The following is a 12,888-nucleotide window of genomic DNA, read 5'->3' on the forward strand; positions in this document are numbered from 1 at the left end:
GGCTGAGACTTCGGCCAGACAATCTCAGGAACCATTGAAATTTCAACCCATTTAATCAATTGAGTCAGTCAGTAAATGTTTGCTTGATAGAGAAATGTCAGCTAAGGTGTCTAGAGTTCCATGGGTAACACACACGCATACATTGCATCCAAGGTAGATAAATATTTATGTGTTGAGATAGGAGGGAAATCTTTCCCACATTTTAATGGGTATCTTTAATCCCTCATTCTATAATGAGTACCCTGGGAAGTGTGAGAGGAAAAGAAGTCTGTGTTTTCTGGAAGCCTGTAGGCTAGAGGAGAGAGAACTCAAGCAAACCAAATAATACCGTGACTTCTCTTTACTTCAGTGCAGTCTTAGTGCTGTGAAGGTCAGAGAAGGGACTGGGGACTGGGCGAGTGTTTATGTGGCATGTTCCATCTTCTGACCAAAGGGTAACAGTCCTCTCTGGTGTTGAGTCCAGGGGGTCCTTCTTCAGACTTTGCTCCGTGGTGCTTCTCCAGGGGATGCTACTTATGGGGAAGGCCTCTCTGTTCTCTAGGGATCTGAGTTAGATTCTGGAAGATGGTTGGATTTGGATCTTGAATAAGGGAATTCCTGACAGAGGGAACACTGTGGGCCAAGGAGGTTTTAGCTGCCTAGAAGGTGATCTTTCTTTCTCTGCCCTTTTCTTCCCAGTCCCATCACTTTACAAGCCTTGATTCAGTGTGGACAGCCCCAGTGCTACACTCACATCCTCCAGTGGCTGAAAAATGAGAGAGCCAACCCCCTTCTGATAGATGCCGTGACCTACCTGGTGGCCCTGATCCCAGAGCCCTCGGCCGAGAGGCTGCGGGAGGTCTTTAACACCGCAAGAGTGCAGCAGAGCCGGCTCACGTTTTATGCTCTGAGTCACATGATCAACAAGTGAGTTTTCCACTGGTTCTCCTCGTAGGAGCGAAGGATGACCCCATGTGTCAGTATTCTGTTTGTACCTTCCCTCCACTTGCAAATTCTGATACTTACCCTTTCGTTTGTCTACTGGTCAATTTTGAAAGTAATGACTTGAAATAAGAAATCAGCGAACATCATTGTATATTTTAAGATAAACCTGGCTATGCTTGCTGAATCCTAACTCTTCTTCTGTAGCTATCATAAGACAAACCCTACATGGACACAGGACCTGCTGGAAATTGCTGATTACCTGTCAGAACAGATTGGCAATGACTGCACTGGGAACGAAGATCTCACCTACATGATTCTGAGGGTATTTTCAGTTTTTTGTGTGTTGGTTTTGTATAATAGGCATCATTTCAAACACACTTTTTCTGTCTACCCCTCACTGCACCTTCTGTGCCCTGATTCTCTCTTGTTTATTTTCAATGCAGGTCATAGGAAATATTGGTAAAACCATGGAGCAACTAACCCCCAAACTCACATCTTCAGTCCTGAAATGTATCAGAAGTGAACAGCCATCCCTGGTGATTCAGAAGGCTGCCATCCAGGCCCTGCGGAAAATGGAGCTTAGTGACGAGGTAAGGTCAGCAGAAGAGGGCCGAAAATGACGAGTTGATTCAGATTGACAAAGATTTGGAATGAGATTCTAAATCTCACCATTCTACTGACTTTTTTCTGCTGCTGCTACTGCTAAGTCGCTTCAGTTGTGTCTAACTCTGAGTGACCCCAGAGACGGCAGCCCACCAGGCTCCCCCGTCCCTGGGATTCTCCAGGCAAGAACACTGGAGTGGGTTGCCATTTCCTTCTCCAATGCATGAAAGTAAAAAGTGAAAGTGAAGTCGCTCAGTCATGTCCGACTCCTAGCGACCTCATGGACTGCAGCCCACCAGGCTCCCCCGTCCCTGGGATTCTCCAGGCAAGAACACTGGAGTGGGTTGCCATTTCCTTCTCCAATGCATGAAAGTAAAAAGTGAAAGTGAAGTCGCTCAGTCATGTCCGACTCCTAGCGACCTCATGGACTGCAGCCTACCAGACTCCTCCGTCCATGGGATTTTCCAGGCAAGAGTACTGGAGTGGGGTGCCATTGCCTTCTCCGGACTTTATTCTACTGCTGTTTAATTGCAAATTTCAATACACCTATTGACTGCCTGGGGCTTCCAGATGGCTCAGTGCTAAAGAATATTCCTGCCAATGTAGGAGACACAGGTTTGATCCCTGGGTGGGAAAGATCCCCTGGAAAAGGAAATGGCAACCCACTGCACTATTCTTCTCTGGAAAATCCCATGGACAGTTAGCGAGGTACAGTCAATGGGGTTACAAGAAGAGATTAAACAATTGACTGCCTAACCATATGCAGACATGAGAAAAATAGTTGACCTTCCTGCTACTTCAGCAGGCGAAGTGTGATTTTTTTCACTACCTGCTGTCCTCTCGCCAGATTGACCATCACTCCCATCTTGGGAAAACATGTCTGATTTTTTTCCCCCAATTTCCCTAGACTAAGAGAGTCAAACTGGCCCCCAAAGGTGGTGATGGTGATTCCACAGCTTTGCAGACAACCTGACTTACTTATTAGCATCAAATTCTCCTGATTTCTCCTTACCTTTACCCTCATATTGAAATAATTTATGTTAAAACATCTTTATCTTCAGTTAGTGGCAGATCTCCAACAAGTCATAACTTGGCCATAACTTGTGTATTTTAATGCAGTTGAATTCAGCATGCATATTTTTTAAGATTCTTTTTGATATAGACTATATTAAAGTCTTTATTGAATTTGTTACAATATTGCTTCTGTTTTATGTTTTGGTTTTTTGGCCACAAGGCATTTGGGAACCTCAGCTGCCCAACCAGGGATTGAACCCACACCCCCTGCATTGGAAGGCAAAGTCTTAACCACTGACCACCAGGGAAGCCCCTCAACATACATTTGATAGGTGTCTTCTGAGAACCCTTCCTTGAGCTGGTTGCTCTGAGTGAAGAAGGTTCAGTAACAGCATTTGAAAAATTCATAGAGAGAAATCCCACTTGCAAAATAAGATCAGGCATGTTTGCCAGACATGTTCCATGTTCTGACAGTGATGACAGTCTTGTCTTTGGGCCACAGGTCCGGGAAGTCCTTCTTCAGACTTTCCTCGATGACACCTCTCCAGGGGATAAGCGGCTGGCTGCCTACCTCATGCTGATGGGGGGTCCTTCCCAGTCGGATATTAGCAAAATCACCCAACTTCTCCCTGGGGAACAGAATGAGCAAGTGAAGAACTTTGTGGCTTCCCACATCGCCAACATCTTAAACTCAGAAGATTTGTACGTCCAGGAGTAAGTAAAGTGATTTTCCTGCATCTGCCTCAAGGGGCTGAAATTCCAAACCTCAATTCTGATTTAGCCACTGCCTGCCCTTTACAGGCTGTTCTTTCTTCTGGAACCAACATCTGTGTGAAAGTGCAGCAGATCTGAGCCAAGCTTTGGGGGCAAATAAAACCCAAAGAGTTTGGTAGAGAATGGAAATCCACGTTGACTTGGGAGAGAGTAACATGATGTGTGTCAGCTCAAAATACTCTCCTTCTTTTTATCTAGCTTGAAAAGCTTAGTGGAAGAAGCTCTGAAAAAATCTCAGCTTCCAACTATCATGGATTTCAAGAAATTTTCCCGGAGCTATCAGTTTTCCAAATCGATTTCTCTGCCATCACTTGACCTGGTCTCAGCCAAAATCGAAGGAAATCTTATATTTGATCCAAACAATTACCTTCCTAAAGAAAGCATGCTGAAAACGACCCTCAAAGTCTTTGGATTTGCTTCAGCTGACCTCTTTGAGGTATGTGTGGGCCTGAACCAGAGTCTTATGTTTTCTAGCCCATTCTGGCCTACATCATAAATAGTCAAGTCAAGGGAGCCATGAGCCAGTTACAGGAGGAACAAGAATCATCAGGCAGTGATACCATCACTTCTTTCCCTCCCCCCTCTTCTTCCTGCCTCCCCACTAGGGGCCATGTGGAGCACGACTCCTTATATGAACGGAAGTGCGATGTCTCAGAAAAGCACTTACACCCTAAATCCAAGGGTTCAAACCCCAAATTCACCCCCAAACCAGAATCTTCAGTTTAACTATATATCCCCTCTGAACCTTAGCTGCCTCTTCCAAAAAACAAGCACATAATAGGTTTTGCCTTGCAAGATTCTGGTGAGATTTAAATAAGACAACTCCTGTGGAGTGCTCAGGTCAACTCCTGCCCAGTAGCATTCACCAAGTACTTGTTTAATAAATTGAGCATAAATAGGGGAATGGGAGATGGACAGACAACAGAGAAACCTGATGGTGTTTCTTGCCTGATTTTCTCTCTCAGATTGGTTTGGAAGGAAAAGGTTTTGAACCAACACTTGAAGCTCTTTTTGGGAAGGAAGGATTTTTCCCAGACAGTGTCAACAAGGCTTTGTACTGGGTTAACGGTCGAGTTCCTGATCGTGTCTCCAAGGTCTTGGTGGACCACTTTGGCTACACCAAAGATGATAAACATGAGCAGGTATGTTTTACATATCCTCTCAAGGAAAGCTTTGGGTCTCAATGCGAAAATGTCCTTATCTAAGCCTGGAAATCATCAAAGCACTATCTAACCAAAGTGACAACTATGGCTATTAGTAACCAGTCCAGTGGGAATAAGAGACAGTATCCTCTGCAGTGATGGGCCTTCTGGAGATTCAGTCTGCCCAGAGTCCAGGCTCATTAGAGGCTCTCTAGCATAATGATTAAGAATGTGAACTCTGGGTCATGGGTTTGAAATCTAACCTCACTCTCTTCAAGCTCTGCATACCTGGGCAAGTTGCTTGATGTTATATCTGTTTCCACATCCCCAGAATGCTAATAATAACTTATATCCTTCACAAGGATACTTAAAGACTAAATGAACTAAAGTATGTAAAAAGCTAAACAAAGCCCCTGACTCTTGTGTTGATTATTCAAGAAGCAGATACTATTATAATTTTGAAATTCATATTTTCACTATTATTAACTACTTTCTTTGGCTCTCACCCACATCCATGCACTAGCTGATGGAGGCAGAATCCTCTTTGAAGTTGGCATAAGCCTCCACTTAAGGAGCAGAAAATAGATTGTGTGATCTGGACCTTCTTATTTAACTCTTTGCTGTCCAAAGCATGGTCCAGTCATTGGCATCACAGCAATGCTTGTTAGAAATGCAGGTTCTCAGGCCCTACTGGGCTGTATGGAATCAGAACTTGCATTTGAATGAGAACCCCAAAATGACCAGTGTACACATTTCAGTTTGAGAAGCAGAGTGGTAATTTACTCCCCGATGCTCACCTCCATCTCCTAATTTACTCACCTCCACTTGAGGCTGAGGGTCTTTGATATGTTTTGGGTTTCTCAGTCACTCTTTGTTTCTCTGATGCCTAAGCACCAGTCTATGGAATTCTTATCTCTAAGAACTTACCTAGATCAGAGCTTCCCTAGATGAGATGTGTTTCAAGCTTTTGGCCAATGTATACAGCAGCTATGCTTTCCCAGGAAATCCCTAGTGGTTTTCCTTTGTCGGAGGAGAGAAGGAGTAAGCAGGGGAGGGGATGGGGGACAGAGGATCTTCTAATCTTGGGGAGCCATAGGGATCCTGGCATGCTGGAGAACAGAGATCACCTATGCCTACATCATTCAAGTTAAGAACAGTGTGGAAGCACCACTGTCCCTGATGAGACCTTAGTTTTTTGTTGGTTTTTTTTTTATGTCAGTTTGGAGGAGCTGTCTGTCTTTTGATAAAAGGTGGGGGCCTGGTTTCAGTGTCTGCCCCACGTCCCCACCACGAGGGTTTATATTTAGGCTCATCACAGCTGCAACAGGGAGGTCCCACACCTTATCCCAAGGGTGTTTGACAGCACTCACACCTCACTAGACATTTTGTTGTTAAAATCCCAGGACATGGTCAATGGAGTCATGTTCAACGTTGAGAAGCTGGTCAAAGATCTGAAATCCAAAGACTTCCCAGAAGCCAGAGCCTACCTCCGCATCTTGGGAGAAGAGCTTGGCTTTGTCAAACTCCATGACCTCCAACTCCTGGGGAAGTTGCTGATGAAAGGTGTTCGTACCCTGCAGGGGATCCCTCAGATGGTAAGTGGACCATCATAGGGTGATGGGTTAGCCTGGGCTCTGTTGAGATCTCCAGACTCCCTTAAGATCCCAGTCATGCAGACCAGAGAAAGTGCTTGTGCTTCCTTCAGAGATGCAAGTTTGTCTTAAATGTCAGTGAAAAAGATTCCTGGATTCCTAAGGAATTGATAGCATTTAGAAATTAAGCTATTCATCACGTATCTATTAACAGCATTCATTTGTTCATGTGGAAAACAGTACTAAGTGTATCTCTCTACCTAGAGGGATATGCTTTAATATTTAAATGATGAAGTGATTATGAAAAAAGTATGTAGAAAACTGCAGTCCATTGTCTAAATATTCATAATTATTAGTTTATTTAAAAGGGAGAAAATATCCAAATATACTCCCTAGGATATAATGAATAATAATGTGGCTTTCATAAAAGAGATCTCAAGTTATTTTCCAGAGGTGTTATAAAGAATAAACACTAATGCATACTGATATGTACATCATCTAAATAGCTCGTCAGTTTTAAAAAAACTGGTTTGACCATAATATATTGTGCTGCAAGTATTCCAATGCCAAATAATCAGAATTAAGTCATGCCATGCAATGATACTTAAAGTTCACAAATCTCAGAGGCCCAGAAAGAGTCTGAAATGCCCTTTGAATCCCCAGTTGAAAATGACATGATATCTATCCAGGGCAAATTTTTGTATTTCAATTTGTTGAAATCAATAATCATTCATCTTTATTTATTAAGCTATTCAGCTAATTAAAATATGCTAGTCCCTTTCATTCTATCTGGATAAAGAAGAATAACTATTGTCTGACATAGGGGAGGCTGCATTTCGGAAAGCCTACTTCAATGAGGCTTACTTTCACTCTGTCCTGTATGATATATAGATTAAAGAGCTCATAAGGAAAGGTTCAACGAGTGACTTGTTCCTTCACTACATCTTCATGGACAATGCCTTTGAACTCCCCACTGGACTTGGATTACAGCTGCAGGTGTCCTCCTCCGGCATCATCACTCCTGGAATCAAAGCTGGAGTGAAACTGGAAGTAGCTGATGTAAGAATCTGTTCACTTTCCTCCAGGGCAGGTGTCTTGTGCAATTTAAAAAGGTGTTTGCAATTCAAAACGAAGTGCGTCATCATTGGAATCACCTCATTAACTTTTCTTTTTTTAACGTATTTTTTAATTTAATTGGAGGAAAATTGCTTTACTGTGTTCTGTTGGTTTCTGCCATACAATATTGTGACTCAGCCATAATTATACATATATCACCTCCCTCTTGAGCCCCTCTCCCCTCCCCCCACTCCACCCCTCGAGGTCATCATAGAGCACCAGGCTGGGCTCCCTGTGTTGTACAGCAGCTTCTCGCCAGCTGTCTATTTTACACATGGTAGTGTGTATGTGTTGATGAACATTAGGCTTCCACCAGGTTGCACCTAGCAACTTCCACTCAGGCATGGCTATAACATGAGAACTAAGTGTTTCGGTCATCTTTGTATCCTGTTATACTTAAAGTTAACGTGGGTACTTCCTGGTCCTGGGTATCAGTCTGGCCCTGAAGGACTGAGAACATGGCTTTTCCTCCCACAAACACATCTCAGTAATGCTTCCTCTGGTGTGAGCCATCCAGAGATTCTTCCCAGAAGTGGGAAGCTGTGGGGGGAGTGGTGATCTGACTGCAGGGGACTGAGGTTATTGAACCAAGCTGATTAGGTCATTGTCTGACTTACAGATACAGGCAGAACTGGTGACAAAGCCGTCTGTGTCTGTGGAGTTTGTGACAAACATGGGCATCGTCATCCCAGACTTTGCCAGGAGCGGGGTGCAGATGAACACCAACTTCTTCCATGAAACAGGCCTGGAGGCACGAGTAGTCCTAAAAGCCGGGCAGCTGAAGTTCATCATTCCTTCTCCCAAGAGGCCAGTCAGGCTGTTCAGTGGCAGGTAATTCTTTCACTTCGATCTGACCAGCCAGCTTGGTAGAAGAAATTATGACTGCAGGGTTTGGCCAAGCTACACAGTTGATTGAGAAAATTCAGGCCCCAGTGGATCTTGATGGGAGGCGGGGGGAATGGGATGAGAGAAGGTACTGGATTACCTGCTTTTAACCTGCCTAGACTCACTACAGTTTCCTCAGAGAAGGTACTGGATTACCTGTCCTAGACTCACTGCATAATTAAAGTTTCCTAGACTTTTCATATTCCACTAAGCTGAGACTTCAGACCTACTGATTAATTAGTTGCTATTAGATTGTATTTTCTTGTGTGATTTTTTTTTGAGAATGGAAAAAAAAAAAAAAACACTAGCTATAGAGAAAACATCCTTGGGAAATGAACATTTTTCCCAAGGAAAATACCAAAGGACATACCAGTCTACAATGGCAAGTCCAGTAGATAAAGCATGAAAGTCCTAATCTACTGACTGTGGGAGGCGACCTCCTATTGAGAGCTCCATGGTAAATATAATCCTCAAACATGGATTTACCTCAGTGTTTCCATATTTTGGACACTTTTTAATTAATAATTATTATGTTCACTGAACTCTAACCCCCTGAATGCTTTGCAAGAGTGTTATCAAATATAAGACGAATGGAGACCATTTTACTCTCATTCTCTTTCTGCCTCCACAATAAAACTGTTATATAAGGACACATTAATTTATCAGTTCAAATATAGTGAGATAAGCGGCGACTGTCAAGTGAAGGCTGAGTTAGAGGAAGCAGGAGAGGACCATGATGTTGTGTATTGTGGAGCCTGTGGCAGTTAGGGAAAGCATTCTGGAGAAAGCCACACTTCAGCTGATCCCTGGAAGCCGTGTGGGAGTTACCCAGACAAAAGAGAAAAGAATGAATGCTCCCAGGCAAAGAGAAAAGCACCTGCAGTGACCTGAAGGAAACTGAAGGAAAAATGTGGTTCCAGGAACTACAAGAAAAGTTCCATGTGGTCAAGTGCATGGGAAATACAATGAAAGAGGATGTGAGAGGCTGGCAGGGATCAGCCTTGTGAGCCATCTTCAGGAGTGTGGGCTCTTCTGAAGGCAAAAGGGTTGAAAGTGGGCGTGTAAATGAGGTAAGGTTGGTGTTTTAGAAAACTCTGACTCTGGAGTGGGAGATGGGTCGAGAGGAGGCGTGGCCAGAGCAGAAAGATGAGTCAGGAGCCTGGTTACAACCCCATGCTGGGGGAGATGGTAGTGCCACACCTGATGAAGGCAGGCAGACAGAGCAATGAACTGACCCCAGAAATCCTTAGGAGGTGGAAACTTGGTGATCGACTGGATGCAGGGAGTGGAGTGGACGGGGCGGGGTGAGGAAAAAGAAGGAGTCAGGAGGAGTCAGGGGTGCTCGTCATTGAAATAGAGACTAAAGAAGCAAAGCAGTTGGTGAGGGGGATAAGGACAAATGCCATTTTCAACACACTGGCTTGGAAGTCGTGGGAGACTGAGAATACCCAGCTGTCGTCAGATCCATAGGTCTGAGCTCAGTGCAGATGTCTGAACTATAAATACATATCTGGGCATCACTGGCACATAGAGGTTGTTGAAATCAAACAGTGATTCATGTAGAGTACGGCATGAGGGACTAGGACAAGAACAGATAGAATATACACATGTAAAAGGAAGAGGCATATACAGCAAAGAGTGATAAGGGGTGACCGAAGCCATAAATGGTCACAGAGGCCCGGGAGTAGCCACAGGGGTGGATCACCCCACGGACAGGGCATCACTGGTACTTAGAGTTCCAACCCACCAGCAAAGGTTGGTCTCAGCACACTCCTAAAATGAGAAAACAGCCCTGAGAAAAGAACATGATATATCAAAGAGACCATCCTTAGGTGGAACCAGGACATTATGAAATATTCTTGCACTTACTAATTTTTTAAGAGCATACTGGGGAGGAGGATACCAGATATTTTCAGATCTAGTTCAGACTCTAAAGTCTTAATCCGGCCATTAGTGAGCAACTCTACTGAATGCTTCCAAGAGATCAAAGAAGACAAAGCCAAAAAATGTCCATTGGAGGTGACTGGAGATGCTGATGAAGGCAGTTCAGAAGCACCAGGAGGGTGGCCGTCAGACCCCTGTTCAGGAGAAGGGTGTTGAATGAAAGTGGTGGCTACAGAGGCAGACAGATTTCTTGATTGTGAGGGAGACAAGAGGGGGCTAGAAGGGCAGGAAAGGGGTGTGGAGTGTGTGTACACAGTGGGAAAAGAGACTTGAGTATGTTTAGTGCTGGTGGAGAAAAGCTAGTGGAGAGGGATTTCAGATGAAAAACAAGTTGGACACCTTTTATCTGCACTTTAGGAAGGAAGGGGCAGCCATGAAGTCGGGTCCCAGTGTCCGTTACTGACCTCTCTGAGTCTCTTTCATCTGTAAAGGGAGACTCTTAATTCCTACTGTCATGGAAACTACAGATAGGAAATGTGACCAACTTAGTGCAGTGTCTTAGTGCAAATTGTTTTGGGAAATGATAAGAGTCACAGGGTTGTTCGCCTTATTGATGTTCTTCTTACAGTTCTGTGTTTCTGAATAAATCAAAGAATTTGAGGTGGATATGAACAGAGGGAAGATAGGGGCCAGGGTAAGGGGGCATTTACATTGGGAGAATCAGTAATGTTCATTTCAATGACTTGAAAATAACTAGGTTTTTTTTTTTCCTTCTTTCACTAGTAACACATTGCATTTGGTCTCTACCACCAAAACGGAAGTGATCCCACCTCTCATTGAGAACAGGCAGTCCTGGTCAACTTGCAAGCCTTTCTTCATTGGCCTGAGCTATTGCATCACGGGTGCATACTCCAATGCCAGCTCCACAGACTCTTCCTCCTACTACCCGCTGACTGGGGACACCAGGTCAGAAATGCTCAGTGTCTCTGCCCAGCATCCGCTCACCTCCTAGATTATGACCACCTAGCAGGGCTTCCCATGTGGTGCTAGTGATAAAGAATCTGCCTGCCAGTGCGGGAGACACAACAGGCATGGGTTCCATCCCTGGGTGGGGAAGATCCGCTGGAGAAGAAAATGACAACCCACTCCAGTATTCCTGTGGGAAATCCCATGGACCAAGGAGCCTGATGGGCAACACAGAGTTGGACGTGACTGAGCATTCACATGCAAGCAGAGCCAAGGAAGAACACTGTGTGTTGTGTTGCCATGTCACCAGCCTCAGGAACTTGTTCTGTGCCTTGGTTATTTAGAACTGTGGTCCTCTGCCCTACACAGAGAAGGTTACCTACCTAAGCTGTGTGGCTAGGTTTTGGCATCCCCATAGATGGGGAGGAGAGGGCAGTATTGGAAGGTGAGGTGTCATAACCCCTAGGGAGGTCTTAGCTCCAAAAATAAACAGAGGAAATTTTATCAAACTCCCTCAAGGAAACTACCCACTGCCACTTGGCGCCCCCTTTTTCTCCCTCATGCATTAGAGGAGATCATAGACATATGCTGATTTGCTCCCAGTTCAGTATCCATGTTTCCGTTACCTCCAGACACATGGGCAAGGTCTTTCTTGAAGCCACTCCCACCCCATGGCTTCCCTTGTGGCTCAGCTGGTAAAGAATCCACCCGCAATGCGGGAGACCTGGTTTCAATCCCTGGGTTGGGAAGATCCCCTGGAGAAGGCAAAGGCTACCCACTCCAGCATTCTGGCCTGGAGAATTCCATGGATCTTATAGTCCATGGAGTCTCAGCGTCAGACACAATGGAGCAACTTTCACTTCACTTCCCACTCCTTATTCTCAGCTTTGCTGACTTAACCAGCCAACCCCTGCTGGTCCAAAAACCCCAAGCATCCTGGGATTTGCCCTTGCCTTGGGCTTTTGGAGGAAATGAAGGGACCTTAAAGATCATCATTAGTTAAGGACAAGTGACAGGGTTAAATAAGGACCAGATTTTTGTTGCAGTTGAGGCCGAGTTGTTTTGGCAACATTATTATCATCACGAAGGCTCTAACATTATGCATCGCATGCATTGTAACATCTTTAGATTTGAACTGGAATTGAAACCCACAGGAGAAGTGGAACAGTATTCTGCCAAGGCATTCTATGAACTCCGGAGAGATGGTGAAGCCTTGGTGGACATGCTGAAGCTTGTAACTCAGACTGAAGGCAAGTATCCAGAAAAGGGCCCCTCCATCTCCGCCCTCAGTCTCAAGTCCAGGACTCACAAGGAGAATGAATTTCATTTAATGTATTTAACAATGGGATTTTCCAGGCAAGAATACTGGAGTGAGGTGCCATTGGAGAAGGCAATGGCACCTCACTCCAGTACTCTTGCCTGGAAAATCCCATGGGCGGAAGAGCCTGGTAGGCTGCAGTCCATGGGGTCGCTAAGAGTCGGACATGACTGAGCAACTTCACTTTCACTTTCACTTTTCACTTTCATGCATTGGAGAAGGAAGTGACTTAGCCGTAGCTGTACTGAGTGCTGGTTCAGTGTCAGGCCTGATCTAAGAGCTGAAGATAAAACAGTAAACAGAGATAAAGTCACTGTCTTTTGTGGAGTTTATAGTAAACAACCAAACAAGTAAATATTCAGAAAGTCAGATTAGTGCTGGGGAGAATAGAGCACAGAGGGGCCTAGGGGATGTCAGGAGTGGAAGCCAGGACAAAGGATGGGGGAAGCCGGTGCCATTTGGATTGAAAAGGGAAGCTCTCACTGGTAAAGGGAGCATAAACAAGAGGCCTGAAAGAGGTAAGGGGATAATGCACATGTAAAGAGTGTTACAGACTGAGGGGCCAGCTGGTGCAAGGGTCCTGGGGCAAGTGCATGGCCTCTGTTTGAGGAAAAGGAAGGAAGTCGGTATGGTTGAAGCAGAGATCAGGGAGGAAAACTGTAGAAGATGA

At 44.8% G+C, this 12,888-nt stretch overlaps 1 protein-coding gene across 1 annotated transcript in view; it reads left to right on the top strand.

Annotated features, from left to right (window-relative positions):
- Nucleotides 1-12,888, top strand: part of APOB (apolipoprotein B) — a 42,124-nt gene that overhangs the window by 9,957 nt on the left and 19,279 nt on the right. The window contains exons 10-20 of the mRNA XM_061433198.1: nucleotides 679-906; nucleotides 1,129-1,246; nucleotides 1,368-1,514; nucleotides 3,044-3,255; nucleotides 3,514-3,751; nucleotides 4,281-4,457; nucleotides 5,861-6,052; nucleotides 6,941-7,108; nucleotides 7,785-7,996; nucleotides 10,718-10,900; nucleotides 12,029-12,150. Coding sequence (XP_061289182.1) covers nucleotides 679-906; nucleotides 1,129-1,246; nucleotides 1,368-1,514; nucleotides 3,044-3,255; nucleotides 3,514-3,751; nucleotides 4,281-4,457; nucleotides 5,861-6,052; nucleotides 6,941-7,108; nucleotides 7,785-7,996; nucleotides 10,718-10,900; nucleotides 12,029-12,150 — 1,997 coding nt within the window. The remainder of the gene's footprint in view (nucleotides 1-678; nucleotides 907-1,128; nucleotides 1,247-1,367; nucleotides 1,515-3,043; nucleotides 3,256-3,513; nucleotides 3,752-4,280; nucleotides 4,458-5,860; nucleotides 6,053-6,940; nucleotides 7,109-7,784; nucleotides 7,997-10,717; nucleotides 10,901-12,028; nucleotides 12,151-12,888) is intronic.

This window comes from Bos javanicus, chromosome 11 (genome assembly GCF_032452875.1).
Source record: "Bos javanicus breed banteng chromosome 11, ARS-OSU_banteng_1.0, whole genome shotgun sequence".
Lineage (NCBI taxonomy): Eukaryota > Metazoa > Chordata > Mammalia > Artiodactyla > Bovidae > Bos > Bos javanicus.